A 19602-nucleotide genomic window follows, 5' to 3' on the forward strand; every position below is an offset into this window, starting at 1 on the left:
TTTAAATGTTAATTCAGAGACCAAATAAACAGTGTTTTAATTTAATGGGTTAATTTAACTATATAAAATTCATAAACTATAATTGGATTTTTATTATATGACTTATCTATAAAAACCAGATTACCAAAGAAATCCCTAAGGCTAGATGAATATGGAAAAATGGACTGAACAAGAATCCAGTTTGAAATTGACAGAAAGGCTGCTTATTTTATCTGCCTACAACTGTTTGAAAAGAATTTTCAGCAATTTATGAATTATATCTTCCCCTTACTCCTAGTTAGTTAGGCATTGTAGGTCTCCTATGGATTGATTTTTAGAAATTGGACAAGACTAAACAAATGAGATAGAATGTTTAATTTTAGTAGTTCTAGTAATAAAAGCAGAAATGAAAATAGCTATCACTAAGCAAGGCCTACCATGTGCCAGGCACTATCATAATACTTTACATTTATCATTTTATTGAATCCATATAACTATCTTGAAAAGTTTTATCATTACAATTTAACAAATAATAGAGCCTATTAGAGGCTATGAGAGGCTAGAGAGGTTAAGTGACTTGCCTTAATGACAAAGCTAGTAAATGGTAGAGTCAGGATTTGTACTCATGTCCAACTCTAAAACTTTCTGTTACGTGACTCCAGAGAGCTATTATCACCAGTATCATAGAGTTGGAAGGTTATGGTTATTACTGAGCACTGAAGTTCAGATTTTAGATGTCAGAAAAGTACTTGAGTATGTGATCTTCCTGGCAGATCTAAATTCAGATAAAATTGCCATATTAATACCTCCATCCAGCTCTGATAGAATGATGTTATAAAATCATTGCTTTCATGCTACTCTCTGGATATCTAGAACATTCTATTTGCATGTATCACTCTCTTCCCCACATAGAGCCCTATGCAACAAAATTTTGCACACCCAAATCAAAACATGATGCTAACAGATGAATTTTCTCAGGATAAAAATTAGCACAAGAAACTAATTCACATCAAGTTATATAATAGGTTCATGTTTGTCTCCTATGGGTAACACGTGGAAAGTAACAACAGAAGTATAACAGTATCACCCATGGTTCTTCACACGGGTCATGGGATCCAGGATGGTGAAGCTATAGTAAAAGTGCAGTGCTGCACAATTTCCCATAAGCAAAAATGAATTCTATTCATAGAAGTTTCCAGAATTGCAGGACAGTCCAAAAACCTCAGCTGCTTTAGAAACATCTGGCCATTTGAAACTCTCAATATAGTCGGGGATTTTCCCCCATAACCTGCCTGACAGTATATAACAAAATAGCAGCCAAGAATTGCCACCAAAAAATATTTTAGTAGCACAAGGACTTGAGGGAAATTACTTAAGCAATGTATATATTAATCATAAATTATAGTTGGCTTAGGGCATTAAAATATATGAGCATGCTAGCTAAACTGTAAATTGAATAAAAACAACATGCAAAAGCATGGAATACACTCTTTGATTAAATTACTTATATGTTTTATGAATGTATTCTTTTAAGAAATAATTGGTTACAATATTTTTATAATTTTCAAATTACTTCTAAATGTGTTTATTCAGATTTTTAAGATACTAAAAGACACAAAGTCAGTTTAACTAGTGGTATTTAACCTCGTTAAAATCATGGGTCTCTTTGAGAGTCTGATGAAAACTCTGGATCCTCTCCTAGAGAAAGAATGCACAATGTAAGCCTTGGATATATTTGGGTTCAAATTATGTCTTGCATTTTTTTTAGTGAGGGGAACTATGCTCTTCTCAAAATGTATGCTATCCTATACTCTATGATTAATTCTTGTTCCCTTACACTAGTGATATTATAGAGTTCTACTAAGTTGTTTTTCCCATGAATAGAATTTTCTACTGAGGACAGTGGACTACATTATATGCCTACTCTTTCATAATCACATGCTTTCTATCAATATAACTGAGGTAAGACTATGATTTGGAAATGCTCAAATTTGTATTTTTAAATGGACCAACACCTAAGTTTGTAGTGTACATAAAAAAGTAAAAAAATCTAGAGACTAAATTGTGGGAAGGTAAGAGGCGTGGGCAAAGGCAAGGGACGAAATCTAGTTATCTCTAAAATGGGGTGGGTGAAATCATTTTTAAGCAGTTAAACTTCTTATTCAGTTAAAGGTGATACAAATTTCTGAAATAAAAAATGAGTTTAAGAAAATATCCTGTTTTATATATTAAAAAAAGTCTTATTTATCTTTACTGACATATCATGTCATTTACCCCTACTCAGGAGCTGTGTTTGAGCTGGATATAAAGCAAAATGAATGAGTGAATACATTCATCCTGCTTTCCTAATAAGTGAGTTGCAAAGAAAGTGCTATGGAAGAAAGTTCCCAACTTATTACCACCTAAAGTCAGTAATGATTCTTGGCATGAGAGATTCACTTTAATATATAAAACTAGCAATTTATTTTTAAAATATTAAATTGTATGAAAATAATTTTATAAATCATAAAATTTTGAATTTCAGATGGTTAAATGGGATATAACAACTTTTAATAAAAATTAATCTGAAGTTGCACACGTTTAATTTTATATTAAATTCTGTTTAGATTTAAAGTATCAGAGGATTGAGAAAATATATTATTTTGGTTTGCTTGAATTTACATAATTGGCTTTTATGATTTACAGATAGCATTCTAAAGGCTATTCCAAATGATGTTTACTCTTTAAATATGTTAGTCATTTTAAACTTGATTTCTGATGAAGATCTAGCTTATAGTAATTTAAATCTTCTGATTTCCTTATTTGTCTTCCATTATAGGGAGTTTAATTATGTTGAATGTCTATTTATTTATTTTACTTACCTAAATCAGGCTTTAGGTCAGTAGGCAAGCTTAACTTCCTTGACATCTTTGCTGAAAAATAAAACGCATTTTTAAAATTCTGAAGAATATTTGGTTCATACTTATTAACATCAACTGACTTTCAAGATAGAAGTGAATACTTTTAGTACTAAATCTAGATTCTAGGATGATTAAATATAAGTAATATTAGAGGTGAAAGTAAACCTTACTTTCAACTTTTTTAAAAGTTTGTACTTACTTGATGTAGTATCTTTTTGTACTTGAAGCTCTCACTTCAAGGAAGCCTTTTAAATTCTAACTTAATTATTTCTTAGGCTCACAGGAAAGGGTTAGGCTTTTCTAAGGGAAGAAAGTCATTGCTCAGAATAAAGGTGTTGTAGATAAGGACAGAAGAAGCAGAAGACTAAGTTTGGGTAAGTGACATAAAATCTTTCCAGCTCATCATTTTCATAGCTAATGGGCTTATTATTTTTAAAAGTAATTTCTAGATTATAGGACAAACCTGTATCTAGGATCAAATTAAAGTATTTGATTACATCATAGAAATATCTGACTCAACCATTACTTGTTATAACACTTCCATTTATATTATAGTGAAAAAAATCATGCATAATATAAAATTATAGTATTTACATAAAATGTAAACTACAGGTATTTTTATGTAGTATTAGAAAAATGAAAAAGCTGATGCATACAATTACTGGAATTCACTTTCCACCCTCAAAATCAGTTATTGCCTTAATGCAGCAAGTGATTTAAAGTTAGGAGTTGTTCGGCTGTACCTATTATGTTAGTGGTAGTGCATGCATAACGCAATAGTGCTTCCTATGCACAATTCTGACAAAGCGTTTGTTAATACACGAAAGTGTATATTGGGTTAAACTTTGGACTGTTAGGAGATATTTAAAGCACAGACCCTGCTAGTCCATAAGGGCGCCATGTAAACAAAGAGAAATCCAGTCATAGCACATAACTTCCACATCTAAAAAAATGACAAACCCAGTGTTAGGAAAGAGGCATTAAGTAGACTGGAAAGAGTCATTTTCACTGACTTAATTTGAACTAAAAAATAAAATATAACACAAAATAAAATAGACAAAATCTTCGGTTAGTTGCCTCACATCCATGATTGCAATTGTGTCTGACAGCCAATACCCTTAAAATTGGGAGGTATTATATCCCTAAAACAGGTCTCGAAAAGGCAGTATTAAACACTTTGAAAGAATTCAGAGATTTTCATCAACTATCATAGGTACAATCTACATAGACTGATAAGTGATATCTTTACAAGGGGTATGATATCTGAAGTAAAAAATCAACCTGGTACAGTCTAAAGATATTCATAGAATCAGATGAGATGGATGCTGCCTCTATAGACTCCACTACTCTAATTTGATCAAGTTATTCTAAGTCTTTGGGACCTGTGCTTTTCAAATTTGACTTGTCACATCAGTCACCTGGAGATGTTAAAATGCACATTCTGATTCTGTACTGCTGGACGGAGGCTTAAGAGACATTTCTAACATGCTCCTAATAGACATTGGTGTTGCTGCTCTGTGGGCCACACTTTGAGTATCACACTCTTTAGACTATCAGCAACTTCAGGGTAGTAACCAAGACAAATCCATGAATCCCAGTATATATATATATATAGTTAAGCCACAAAAAACATTTCTTAAATAAGCTTTGATATCTAACTTATAAAACGTGGAAGTGTAAAGTATAGTGATTAGGACCTGGTTTATAATCAGGCAAGACCTGGGTTTGAATCTGGTGTGTAACCTTAGGCCAATCATTGTGCCTGTCTGAATTTCAAATTTCGAGATAGATAGTTGTGAGCATTCGATAAGATGATGTAAGCAAAGAACTGAGCATGATAACACCTGGCACATAGCATGATTTAATAAATGTTATTTATTGTTATTAATAAAATGAGAATATAATTTTTTGTAAACTGTAAAACACTATACAGATGCGCTATTACTATACTTGCAAATAATCTAATGTTCCTTCACTCTAAATTCTATGGCAATATTCTAAGTAACTAAAACAAGAAAATAAAAAAAACTTTAGGACAAATGTATAAAATGGCATACACCACTATAGCTCCAACTTTAAAGTTCATTTCAAAAACTAAATTTAATATATGGCTAAACATAAGAAAGAAGAGAAATAACCTGACTAATTTACAAGTAACAAGTTTATCCCTCTTTAAGTTAATAACTTAAAATATGTTAAATATTTTGTCAGTTAGAAATATTTCTGAGGCTTTCATCAGCAACCATATGTTTCTGTCAAAAAATTTTTCTTGCACAAAATTTCCTTCTGAATTTTTTAAGTGTATGCTTTTGATCTTCCTTAGGATTTCTATTAGAAATAAATTTACATAACCTCACATATTCTTAAAGATTTAAGTCAATCTCACAGAAGTTTTTGTCTAGCACTACATTAAACTTCTTTAATATGTAAAAGTACTGAATATAACTAACTAGCTTTTAAATAATTCTTCATTTTGTCTAATTTCAACATTTTATTAGTACTGAGAGGTTAAAACCACACACTAAGTGACTATGATTGTTTAAATATAGTAATTTTACTATATAAATGTCACAAAAATTTTAATTATGAAGTCTATTAATTATTTCCTCCCGAGACACTTTGCAATTGGATACCTGCAACCAGGCCATCAACTTAACCATAGTGTTCAAGTGACAGATATTTAAGCCATACTACTTAATTATATTTGGATATAATTTTAAGCAAACGTCCTTGAATATAGAACTTGAAATGACAAATAACATTAGAAGAGTTAAACTTTATTATTTTGTATTAATTCTAGCTATTAAGTAATATTTAAAATACAGAACTAAGAGTTTCCCGGAGCAGAGAAAAATTTTTGTTACATGTGAAGGTACAGACTGGGACAGAAGGGTATTTATTCATATATTAAATATTTACTGGGCACAAGCCAGCAATGTGCCAGAGGCAGGAATACACTTACTGGCCCCCAGGAACTCACAGTCAATGAGAGGAAACAACTCCAATGCAATACAGCAAGTACTACTCACACAGGCAAGCACAAGGTGCTGACTGGAATATGTAGAGGACATTTTGTCTGGGAATGTTTCCTTGTTGTTTTTCTCAAGAACATGCCTTGGCCTTGCACGAAAGTCCAGAGCGCCCTAACCCTGGAAACAGGAGGGGCTAGAGAGTTTAGATGCAAATAGAATCTGGAGACGAAACAACAAGGAACAGGGACGTGTTGAGTCGGGACAGTGTGGGAACAAAGCAATTGCGGTGGGACAGTTGCCAAACAGGCTGTGTTATAAATAAAGCAACTACAGCAAGAGCTTTTGCTGCAGTCTTATACCGTCTTTGTGTGTCTGTGTCTTTTTGTAGTGGCTGCAGTCGTGTACCGTCTTTATGTGTGTCTGTGTCTTTTTGTCTTTGTGTTCATTCCTCAGCCCCAAGAAATGGGCCACGTCAGGAATACACTGGATTTATACTTATCTCAGCCTGGAACACATATCTAAGGCTGTGGGATGTACAGGCAAAGTCAACAAGAGACTCTGTACATTTTCACAAGGCAAAATATTTCCCATTTTTTTTTGTTGTTGTTGTTGACAACGTATTTTCTTTTAATATAAAAATTTACATACAAATGCAGAAATCTTAAATGTATATTCTTATACGTATTCTTAAATGTATAATCTTAAACGTTTTGACAATATATACACCTGTGTAACTCAAATCCTTAGTAAAATATATAGCATTACTACTCACTCCACAAAGGTTACATACATATGCTCCTTCCCAATCTCTGCCCCATCCCCAGAAATAACCACCGCTCTGATGTTTTTTCACCATAGATCACTTTTGCCTGTTCTACAACTTCATATCAATGAAATCACAATATGAACTCTTGTATAAGGTGTCTTTCACTCAGGATAATCTTTTATAGCTTCTTATCAAAAATATTTTAAAGCTTACATTCTTTTTTCAATGCATAGAATGACAATGAAAAAATAAAGATACTCTCTTAATTAAAAGATTCAGAGGAAATATCAAACTCACATTTTCTTACTGTTCCCCATACACTTTTTGCATTTTTAAGTTTTTTTGAATTATGTGTTCTTTATAGCATATTTGGAAAATAAATAAAATAGAGAAATAGAAAAGAAATGTTGTAATGTCCATAGTCAGAAGCAATATTTTTGCCTATTAGTTTTTAAAATCCATTTTTCTTTATACAGTTTAGACCAACTATAATATGCACACATGTATCCTGCTCTTTTTCACTTATTTTCTTTTTTTTGGAGACAGTCTCGCTCTATTGCCTGGGCTAGAGTGCTGTGGTGTCAGCCTAGCTCACAGCAACCTCAAACTCCTGGGCTTAAGCGATCCTTCTGTCTCAGTCTCCCGAGTAGCTGGGCTACAGGCATGTGCCACCATGCCCGGCTAATTTTTTTTTCTACATATTTTTAGTTATCCAGCTAATTTCTTTCTATTTTTTAGCAGATACAGGGTCTCGCTCTTGCTCAAGCTGGTCTTGAACTCCTGACCTCAAGCGATCCCCCCGCCTTGGCCTCCCAGAGTGCTAGGATTACAGATGTGAGCCACTGCGCTTGGCCTCTTTTTCACTATTAAGACAAGCATTTTCTTACTCATTAACTGTTACTGTATTTTAATGACTGCATATTTATTTATGTGGATGAACACATAAAACATTTTGCTATTTTTTCCAATTTTTCAATATACACAGTAATAAAAAATGTGGTACATAAATATTTGCATACATTTTGTATTATTTCCTTAGGATAGAGTTCTACAGGGGAAAATTAATGCCAGTACAATTCTCCCAATCCCTGAGGTGTTCTAAAATATGTCTTTAAGTAGTATTTTTTTAAAGGGCATATTTCAAAAACTTCTGTTCAGATGAAAACAAAGAAAAACATGCATAACTTTGGCAAAATGGCAAAGTTCTAGCTCACAACTATGGCCCCTCAAGACTCAAGAAATTGCTCCAATTTTTTATTGTATGAGTGTAGCTGAAATCTGAAGCCAGACTGATTATTCCCTCCCTCTGAATGTTAACTTGTCTATTTTACATGGATACTTTTGGTAGGGCAGGAGCAGGGAACAAGAGGACAGAGGAGATGAGATGAGAGGAAGAGGGGGAAAGGATTTAAATCCTAGGATGTGTCTGTAACGGGTTTCTTTAATTTGAACGAAGAGGCTTCTATTTAAATGCTTGCTAATTGACAGAACTGCATAGTGTCCAGCAAGGATCTGTCTTGAGTAGCACTGTTGACTGGATGAGGTATGATCACCTACCTGCATCTGATTTCTACTGAAACTGAATGTTCACGTTTTTCTTTGATTTCATAGGTACTTTTGTGTGAAGCTAAGAAAACTGCAGGCAGCAGTTGTTAGCCAAACACAATGTCATTTCTAACATTTAAACTAAATTTTTAAAACTGTTTTTATAAAAATAATTCATTCTCATTATAACAAATTCAAACATTGCCTAAAAGTATGTGTTAAAAAATCATCCAACATCCTACCAACCAGAAATAACTATTAAGATTAGCTGAACATCCTTCTGATATTTTTCTTTGTATAAACAGATAGATGGCCACTGATAAATATTTGCAGAAAAATGTGATACTATATGCTTAAATACAATAAATATTTACTTTTCCTTAAATTTCACTACAGTGAAACAAAAAGAATTGCTATATTTTAAACATTTTCTTTCACTACAAGATGTATCATTTCTTAAAAGCTCTATGGATAAGAAAATGCATAATGAAAAACATTCAGTGAAATCATTTTTACAACTATTAATATGTTTAATATTAGACAATAAAGATTGGCTTTCAGCTATGAAAAAGTAGCCCTCTCACTTCAATGAACATCCCTTCTTCCTGACTGTCATTAGCTATATTTCACATTTGCAAGTTTTAAAGGACATTGCATATTATAATCATAATTTGCACATAGGTTTAGTGTTGGTTGTATGTTTAAATGGATTTAAAGCTTAACATCAGCCTTTCTACCACAGCTTCTCCGCTTGTTGGGTTATTTTGCTTCAGTAGTTGATTGCATACATTTCATCATGAGGTGTTTTTTAAATTAGTGTTATATTCCTTAGCTTCTTTCGTGGCTAGAAATGTCTGCCTATTGTCTTCATATCTGAAAATTGTTTATACCCATTTACCTCTATTGTGTATCTGTTTTCTCTTTCACTGATACTTGCTTTTTGGTATTTCATTTCTTCTACTAACTTGGGGTTTAATTTGTCCTTCTTCTAACTTAAGATGAAAACTTGACATCATTGGGTTAAAACGGTTCTTTTTTCTAATATAAACATTTAAAGTATGCATTTCTCAGGACCTGGTTTGAATCCCCACAGACTTCTTTGAGCAGTTCCTTCCTCTCTAGTAGCCTGCTCCACAAATTCCAGAACTCCAACCTCTGCCTCCTTAGCTTAGTGAGACTGCAGCCCCATCTGGGCTCTACCCACCTTGTGCTGCGATAGCAAAGTCTGCTGTAGTAGAAAGCTGGGGAGACTGTGGGGCTCACCTCATGTTTTTCCATTTTCTCAAGGATAATAGCTCTGGAATGCCTGTTGTTCACTGCCTGGAAATAATAAGCTATCTTTTGACCCATTTTATAGCTGTTTTCTGTGGGAGGCTAAGTCCCAAATCTAAGGTCTAAAGTTGAATTTTAGGCTAAAAGCTTGTATCTTTCCATTTTTGAGTTCTGGGGAATATACTTGCTTTTGGGTCTCTTTACTCAACCTCCTTGAAAGCAGGTCTAGAAGAGGCAGATCCACCTGTGAAGAACCTCTGTCTAGTTAGTTCTTGTGGCTTGTAACCCTGGGCTCTGGTGTAACTTTGTGATGAGGGGGTTGCAGCCTTTGTCCAGCAATTTTATGATGTTCATATTATTACATCTCAGGAGTCTCAGAAGCACTTGCCAACCGATTTACCCTGCCAGCTGATTCTGTTGGAATTATGAAGAAACTTCTGCTTGTGCCTTGAAGTTACTTAACTTCTATTGTGGCCTTCAAACTGAAGTATGTGATTTGAATGAGTTCTTGAAAGACATTGTCCGTTTTTTCTTCAACTGTGTATTCTTCAACCCTTGCCCATGACACTCAATACCTTCCTTAGAAATCCTTTGTCACTGGAGAGTGTAAACTAGCTTTTTTTTTGCTTTTGTCCATGGCAGAAATGATGGGAATGACACCAAAGAGGTTTCTTCAGTCTGAGGAAAACTGGTATCAGAGAAATGCATACTCAGGTTGTTAAGTTGGGTCTTTGTTCTCTCCCCTTTTCAGCCTGAATGGAGACATCAAGCTGGCTAGTTCAGTAAAGAGCTGCATTTGCTTGATAGAAATAAAGAACTTATATCCAATCACAACAATTATGTCTGCAATGCAAGTTTCAATACCAAGGAAAGATGTATGATGTCTAAGAGAAGCAAGTCTCCAGGCAAGGGAACTATTTGGAAGAATATACCATAAATGAGTTTAATCATGGTTGATGCTTTTTAGTCCTCTGCAGCTGGAGAAATTTTTGTAAGTTTTCTCAACTGTGGAGATTCTTACTGCTTCTCTGAAATTAAATAGACATTTTGTAACTTTCCTTTAGTTTTTCTACCCCATGTCCATATCTTATTTTTCTAAAGAAGGTTTCTTAAAAGAAAGAAAAAGAACTGTAACTTCACTTTTTAGAATGTGACATTTATAGTAAAAAATGGCTAAACAAAATAAAAGGTAAAAGGGCTTATAATTATGACAATATGATGAAGTTGTCATAAAAGCAAATTATTATTTTTTATCTACTGAGAGAGGTTCAATAATTAGGATAAAATGACAGTATCACTTCTCTCACCGTATGCAGAGATTCAACACTACTCTTTAAAAAGAGATAATGTTGAAATGTATTTATGTTAAATAAAACAATTGGGATAGTGAAGGGACTAGAACTCGGCCTGCAAGATATGGCAAGGAATCTAAGGGGAAACGTGGGGCCAAGAACTAGAAACTGTCACCATTTATCACACATATTTTAACAGCCATTAGAACTAATAATTTCAATGTCTATCTTCCATGCTAGAAAATAAATTCTATGAGAATTCTAAGAAATTCTAAGAAACAGAATTTATCTTATAAAACATTGTATCTACGTATGTGCCCAGCATTTATTGTGTACTCAATAAATGGGGCAATGAATAAATGAATGAACAAAAACTGTTGGTGGAACTGTACATCTATAGAAAGAAGCTAAATTTCTTCACAAACGAAATAAAGAGAAAAAGAGGGCAAAGTGAATACAGGTCTGTTAATCAAAAAGATAGTTTGGCTAAAACAAGTTTTCATTTTTGAACTCCCAGAGCTTTTGTCTTCAATTTTTTTTCCTGCCCTTATTTGTTTTGCAAATGCTCATAAAACTTAAGGTCTAATATAACACCATAATTAGACCCTTTGCAATATCACAAAAACAATTTTCCACAGAATAAAAGGTATTACATAAACCTTACATAGTAAGTTATGGGATGAATTGTGTCTCCCCCAAATTTATAGGTAAATTTAAATTCACATATAAACCCCGAGTTCTTCAGAATGTGACTGTATTTGGACACAGGGCCTTCAAAGAAATGATTAAGTTAAAATGAGCTCCTAGGCTGGGCCCTAATCCAAGCTGACTTGGTGTTCCTGTAAGAGGAGGGAATTTGGGTAAACAGAGAGACACCAGGCGCATATGCATGCACAGAAGACGACCATGTGAGAGTACAGTGAGAAAGCAGCTGTCTGCAAGCCAAGGAGAAAGGAGCTAGAAGAAACCAAACCTGCTGAGACCTTGATCTTGGATTTCTAACCTCCAGAACTGTGAGAAAATAAATTTCTGTTGCTTCAACCACCCAGTCTCTGGAATTTTGTGATGACAGCCCTAACAAACCAGTAAAATAAGTAATGACAGAATATAAATTTCCACATATATAGTCCTACTCAAATAATTGTTGACAAAGGTAGTATTTTAGTAATGTAATTTTTTTTTTTTTTTAAGAGATGGGGTCTCACTCTGTTACCCAAGATAGAGTGCAGTGGTGTGAACAAAACTTACTGTAACCTCAAACTTCTGGGCTCAAGTGATCCTCCTGGCTCAGCCTCCCCCATAGCTAGGAATATAGGCGCATGCATCACCATGCCCAGCCAATTTATTATATTTTTTATTTTTTGTAGAGACAGGGTCTTGCTATGTTGCCCGGGCTGGTCTTGAACTCCTGGCCTCAAGGGATCCTCCCGCCTTGGTCTTCCAAAGTGCTAGGATTACAGACATGAGCCACTGTGCCTGGTCTAGTAATGTAACTTTAAGTCAGACTAATTTTCTTTATGTTAGGAAGCAAACAGCAAGTTATTTCTAGAAAGATAACTACACATTCTTTTAATGTAAGAAAAAGACAGTTCTACAGAGAGATAAGTGCACACACAAAAAGTACTGGAATATGAAACACAAATAGACTTTCAAGCATATTTTATTAGGAAATTTGACAGAAAATTCATTCAAAATAATATTTAAATTTAAATACACAATATGCCAATACCCTTTTAGATTTTAGTCATCCTAAAAAAGAAAATGAACGCATTAGAGGAACTCAGACTTCTGTAATAGTTTTAAAGTATCTGCCTATAAAATTTAGCTCTTGACCAATTAAGGGTAATAACTTTTTCTCAAAGTAGGAAATATTAATGTTACCTGAAAAAATGGTATCATTGCACACTTTACTCATCTTCTCTTTCAAGATGAGCTTCTATTCTTTCAACAGCCATATTGTGGATTGAACATAAAGGTAAACTTCTATAGATTCAAGAGCCACATTTAGGGTTGAATATAGGGTAGAAAAATCAGCACAATTTTGAGTTTTATAATAAATTAAATAATTTAAAAACATAAAATACTACTTAACTTGATACGTACCTTTTTATTCATATGACAACAAATTCTAAATGGATCTCTGAATTTATTTTTTAACTGGTACATATAAAAGAATTGGGAAGACAACACAAGAGAAAGCAATCACATAAGAAATAAAAAGTAGATGCTTGAGTATGAAGTATGAACAAGCTATAGTAAGACAAGAGTCAAGACACCTGGATTACAATCCCGACTAGGTCATTAAAATGGGGTGTTACTTTGAATATGCCACTTTACTTCTTTAAGGCTCAATTTCTTTTCTGGAAAAATAAAGGGGTTATAATTACTTTAAAATTGTGATTTAATGAGTCTGTGCTTTAGAATAAAATGACAAGGAGTAGATTTTAGTTGTGTTAGAGCATTTTCATTTAAAAAAGGAATTATTGAGACTTGTGTAAGAGAACTAAGGAAGACAGCACTTGGACTAACCAACATTATCTCCATTTAAACTGATTTCAAAAATTACTCCAGTTTTTGCTAAGAAAGAAAGTTAATCATTACCTAAATAATTATGCTAACTTGGAATTTGAGAGATAAAAAGGACCTTGGAGGTATAATCTTCCTTATATTAATAAATGTCATACGAAAAAATGTCTGGTATAGTATCTAGAACTTAGGGGGTACCCAACAAATGGAGCTATTATTTCTATTTGTTTTGGCATAGCACTCATTTAAGTCACTATAACTTTTCAGTCATTATTTTTTTTATCTTTAGGATTATTTTCCCCACACAGCTTCATATAATCAGATAAGGTGGTAATCATTCCTTCTATATGAAAATTAGTAATAGAATGGGACATGGGCCAGGACAGACTATGAGATCCAGCTAGAAATCTATGTTCAGCATGAAACAGAATCATAATAAAATAGAATTAATATTCTTTAGAAAAGGTTAATCATGTAGTTTCATATTTATCACACAATGCTAGCATGTGGATAATATTTTATTCATAAGGATATCATAAAAATTTGATTCTTTGTTAACAAAGATACAGTATTTTAGGACTATTTTTATATAAAATTAAAAGAACAAAAGCTTTGCAAAATTTTTATAAAATATAATGAGAAAATAAATTAATAACTGCTTATTTTCTAAGTGATTTATGGAAATTGCTAACAGTATAAAAATTATTGATTTTGAAAATGTTGGTTATTAATATTTAACAAAAATTTATCATAAGGTGTATACAGACCAAATTACTATATGTGCATTACATGCATGTAGCTTTCTTCGTGGATACTGCAACTGCATTATATTCTGCTACGTTTTTTGCTGTTAAACTCACAAAACTAAAGCTATTTCTTTTTTTTTTCCTCGCTGAATTCAGCGTTTTATTTTTTTTTAATTTCAGGATATTATGGGGGTACAAACATTTTGGTTACAAGTAATGACTTTGCCTCACCCAAGCCAGGGCTACAGGCGTGCCCCTCCCCCATACAGTGCACACTGCATCCATTAGTTATGAGTTTACCGCCGCCCCCCACCTGACCGACCCCTAAAGTTATTTCTTTATAGGCTGCTCTTCTTATACATGAACAAGAAAGTCATTGTCAGGATCATTCACCTAATTTAGTTGTCAATCAGGAAATAAACTATGAAGCTAGGCTTTGGGTAGATGGACTAGGGTACTTCACAGTTTGCTCTAGTTATCTTTCCGTTGAATTTGGTCTTTTAGAAAAGTAGACTTTCAGGCACTGTATATCATGCATACATGTATACCAAGACGGCATCCATGATCTGGTGCTAAAACAGAACTTAACATGAGCCATCTTTTTTCCAAATTACAATGTCAATAGAACAAGGCCATAACCAGACTATCTAGCTATTAATCACGTAATGGATTTGTTTTTGAATCCTTGTAGTCTTGGTAAATTATATTAAAAGGTAAGATAGCACGGTGTTTAAGAGGACAGAGAGTGGAGTTGGGCTACGTGGGTGTAAATCCTGCTCTGTCATTTGCTAGTGGTGTAACCAATAGATATATTACTTATACTCAGCTTCCCCATCTGTAAAACAGAAATTGATAGTAACTAGCTCACTGAGATTATTGAATGGATTAAATGAGAAAAATCATTTATAAAGGGCTGAAACAATGCCAGAAAAATTATAAAGACTACATTAAAAAAAATTATTGTTATCATCTCAGCTATCTCAGCTGTACTGTCAGGCAGTTACAAAAACAAAGGGGGGCGCTGATTTGCCATGCTTGGGTTAACTCTTTAAGGGTGAATGGCATCTTGTACCACTCACTCACAACACACACACACACTCTGACACCAGCAGCAGTTCCTCTCAAAGAATAGGTAAAACAACTTAGGGACAAAGTTTCAGAGCTCAGCTATTCAGTCAACTTTCCACTCGAGGTGGTTCTTACCAGGGCCAATCTTGGAGGTTCTAGGCTTGATTCCTGTGCTTTCTCTTATGAGGCCACTGCATAACTACCTAAAGCTGAACTCATAAATGCTTGTAAATTGAGGTGGCAAGAGGGGGTAATTTATGAGCTTCAGGATCCATTATAGCAAGTATGAGTTGGGATGATGGAGTACACGGTGAGTTCAGAATGCTCAAGGAGTCCTAGTACTTTTGACACCACAGCTTCACACAGAAAACACCAGAGTTAACAGAGAGGTCCCTTAGGAGGTCTATGAGTTTTCTGCCAACGTTTCGTTGACATTTTATGTTTGTCAATAGCATTTTTTAAGCTAATTCTTATTATAAAACTAGATACTAATGTCGGGAGATAAACTGCTGTGCTGTTTTTCCAACTACAAAAACTTCATAGTCTAAAATTGGTCAGTCTCCCTCTGAAAGAAGAAAAGTTAAGACATTAACTTTCCTTCTATATACCCAAATCTTGTGATTAAAAAAGTACACTGAAAGATTCCAACTGAAACAATCATGATTACATATAAGATCAGGAATATATCCATGGTTCTCGAAGGTTAAAAATAACTATGCAAAACTGTGTACCAACATAATTTTGAAAAGCTGAATAAAGTTAACATATTTCCAAAAATATATAACTATAAAAATCATCATGACAGAAAGTAAAACCCATCAATAACATAAAAAGAAAGCAATGTTTTATCAAAGAAATATCCTTCCAATAACATTATCAGCCCTAATAAATTTGTTAATGAATTCTTTCAATTAGCCAAGTTTGAATATTTCATGTTACAGTCTATTTAAAACACAGGAAAAAAATGAGAAGCTAGTCAATACATTTCGTAAAGCAAATATAACCCCAGGACTAAACATCAAACAGAGAAATTATTCTAAAAAATTTAATTATGTATAAAGTCCCTTTCATGCCAGGTAAAATTCCTGGGTAATTTAATTCTAAAAGTTGTTCAGTAAAATGTATGTAGGAAAGACCTTTCTAACTTTTCACACTATATGGCAGCTTAAAAGAACCTCTAACATAATATTAAGACAGCACGTACTATAAAGGAAATTGGTTGAAAAGTATTATGCCATAGTGCTAGTACATAATTAGAGTGATTTAACTATTACCAACAGATTCACTAAAAAACATAAATAAAGAGATAAATAATTGATTCTCTATAAATGAAGAGCCCTTTGCCCAAGAATAAACCACCTTATTTAAAAAATGACCAGAGGGGCTACAGTCAGCCACCAATAATACGACTAAACAGGGTTCAATTTACAAAATGCAGACAACATAGATGTTACTTGTAAGAATTTTTGGAAATTTAATCATATATTAAACATTATCAGTTGAGGTAAAGCTATTCCAGCTGCCTATAAATTCATCTAATTTAATTGAACTTAAGGAATAATAAGGTAGGAATTTGGGGGAAAAATAAATAATTGTATAATAGAAATTTTAAATTTATTCTTTTTCTAAAACAGTGTTTTTCAAGCCTTTAAAAATCTTTGGAGAACCTTCAAATTTTTGTGGCCATAAAGCCCTAATTTGATTATGCTCCCAAAGTTTGATTATACATTTTGTTCCCCAATTCTAAACTTTGAGAACCCTGGACAGAATAATTCATTTTGAAGTATATCTACAAAAACAATCAGAAGGAGTAATATATTTTTTACTTTTGGTGGGGAAAGGGGGAATCCTAGAAAATTCCCATTTAACCCAAGGGCAGTACAGATTACAGAATAAAAGAGTCAATCTTTTAGAAAACCATTTCCTTGAAAAATAGGTTCTTGAAAATGTGAGGGAGATGGAGTAAAAGTAGAAAAAAATACAAATAAAACTATAAATGAACAAAACTATTTCAAAACTTAACTTTGCAGTATAAAATTGTGCTATTTATGGTATAAATTGAACCCTGCTTTATTTTAAAATAAAGCAAAAATAAAATTAACAGAACAATTCATACTGTAAGTCAGAGAAAGAAATGCAACCCAATTTAACTGATTTTTAATAATTATTGCCCCAATGAGTTTAGAAAAGATACAGCCCAAGAGATTATTGTTTAGCATAGGAACAAATTAATATATACAAAATGCAATGCATTGGGATAATTTTCTGGTGTTGGGTTAGCATTGCATATAGCAAGGATTAGAAACAAAATAGAAATTTCTATTTCGTACCTATGTCACTGGCTACCATCTTGGAAAACTTTCTGCTTTTGGTCTTCACTGAAAATAATATTTTGATATAAAATGTCAAAATCTATTCAAATTAAACTAAATAAATTAAACATAAATAAAAGAAAATACTTTAAAATAAAGATACTATACCCTTTTCTATAAAATTATTCATTTTTTGTTCATCATCTGAATTGTGTGGTGATGAAGAACCTACACAAATGAAGACAACAGAAGGAATAGGCACATAGTCAGTCACAAACGCTGAGTCATAATAAAACAAAAGGCCAAAGAAAAATCTGGTAACCTCTAAAGCAAGTTCTCACATTACTGACCATAAGGAGAGGCCATGTATACAATTAATAGCAATTCTTGTAATACTACACTATAGCAATCACTAGTGCAATATCTTTCATGGTAGATTCTAGTGTATGTAAATATTAACTCTATAATCATTTTCCCTTATGTCGTAACAGTTTGGTAAAATATTGGTATATATCACATGCCAGAGAACATATAAAGAAAAATGAAAGTAGCAATTTACTGTTTCTTAAAATTCAGAAATTCGTGATATCAGTTAACTGAATAAGGGTTCTCTAAGCAGCATTAAGAATCAAGTACCATGTGGGTAAATTTTGGTATTTTACAGTTAGACTGACAGTTTAAAACCATGTATCTATTCTACTATATAAATGTACAATAGGGATCTTTAAAATAGTGAGGATAATACTTATATTTTTAAATATGTTCAAATTTTTACTTAAATGTACTGAGGTAAGAAATATTTACCTTTGGCTGTGACTCCTCCTAATGTTATCATATAATCTTACCTATCATTTCTATAATTAAGATTTTATTTGTCCTTTTTCTTTAAAAATGTTTCTAATTTCTCACAGTATTTAATTTGTAACATAAGCTTTTATTATAAATGCAATTCTAAATTGTATTATGACTGATAACTTTTAGAGACCTATTCTTTATAAGCTCATCTCAAATGATATGTCATCAATTAAATTTTCAACAATCTCCCCAGCTGTAAATCACTTCCTCTCCTTTGAATTCTCGTAACACTTTATCTATATATTTCTCACATGATGTTAATCATTTAATACTTTATTATTTTGAATTTACATACACATGACCTTCCCCACTGAATGAACTTCTAAAAGCAGGGCCCACATTTGATTCATTTTTGTATCTCTTTTATGATCAGAGCAGTGCTTTACATGTAGGCATCTCTAAGTAAGTATTTGCTGAATGCATAAAGCTTTTCTGCTAGAACCAAATACCTAGAACATAATAGGAAGTAAATAAAAAGATTTCCTTTCTGTGTTTAAAAAAATCCCAATATAAGTACTGAATCTTAATGAATTAGGTCAAAATTTGACAGCCCATACACTCCTCACAAAAAAATTATACTTTCTTTCTTTGGCCAAGTGGCCAAAATTCTCTGACCAAGTAAAACCTGCCAATGTTGGCAGGACCCAGTTACTTCTATAGTGGTCTTAAAAGATTACTCTTTAAAAATCCATGTTATTTTTGCTAAATAGCATTTATAGATCCCCATAAATCCCATATCAAAAAAAAAAATATCACACCGGTAGCACTGAGCTTAGTAACATTTCCAGGAACAGAAATAGGTAAATGTGTTTTTCATATAAATATAATTCAGATTTAAAGAATATAATGGTTATATGTTATATATTTTAAAATATCACTGTCATCTGTGACAGCCACATAAATGTATGAAAATGTCTTATTAATACTAGTTTTAGTTGATGTAATTCATATAAGAGCAATAGCACAATGACATATCTATACGTAATAAAATTATAAAAATGTTGGTATTTTTGAAATAAAAGTAGTCAACATAGGCTGTAAATATAAATAAAACAAGCAGATTTATTTTTCTCCTAACTGAAAATGCCTGCCAGTGATTATTGTAACTTCATGATAGCTCATGAAAAAGCTCCAAAACAGTTTTCAGCATATCCTATTTGGATATATTTACTAAGTTTCTACAATTATATAAACATAGACAATATCTATAGCTTATTGTTTCTTCTAGGTAAGGCTCATAGCAATTCTTGAAGGCACCATTTATATCATAGTATCTGTGGGCCTGGGTTTCTTTAGTTTGAAATAACTAACAAATGTTTTCTTTTTAATCATTTCAACATTTTATATATACAAATGTATGTGTATGTAT

The 19602-nt window shown here is 32.7% G+C and overlaps 1 protein-coding gene across 1 annotated transcript in view; it reads right to left on the minus strand.

The window, feature by feature from the left end:
* The window catches only part of STXBP5 (syntaxin binding protein 5 (tomosyn)), a 190629-nt gene that overhangs the window by 22472 nt on the left and 148555 nt on the right, over positions 1–19602 (minus strand). The window contains exons 16-18 of the mRNA XM_012655516.1: positions 17547–17606; positions 17397–17444; positions 2841–2891 (exon numbers count right to left, since the gene is read on the minus strand). Coding sequence (XP_012510970.1) covers positions 2841–2891; positions 17397–17444; positions 17547–17606 — 159 coding nt within the window. The remainder of the gene's footprint in view (positions 1–2840; positions 2892–17396; positions 17445–17546; positions 17607–19602) is intronic.

This window comes from Propithecus coquereli, unplaced genomic scaffold (assembly GCF_000956105.1).
Source record: "Propithecus coquereli isolate 6110/MARCELLA unplaced genomic scaffold, Pcoq_1.0 Scaffold48, whole genome shotgun sequence".
Classification (NCBI taxonomy): domain Eukaryota; kingdom Metazoa; phylum Chordata; class Mammalia; order Primates; family Indriidae; genus Propithecus; species Propithecus coquereli.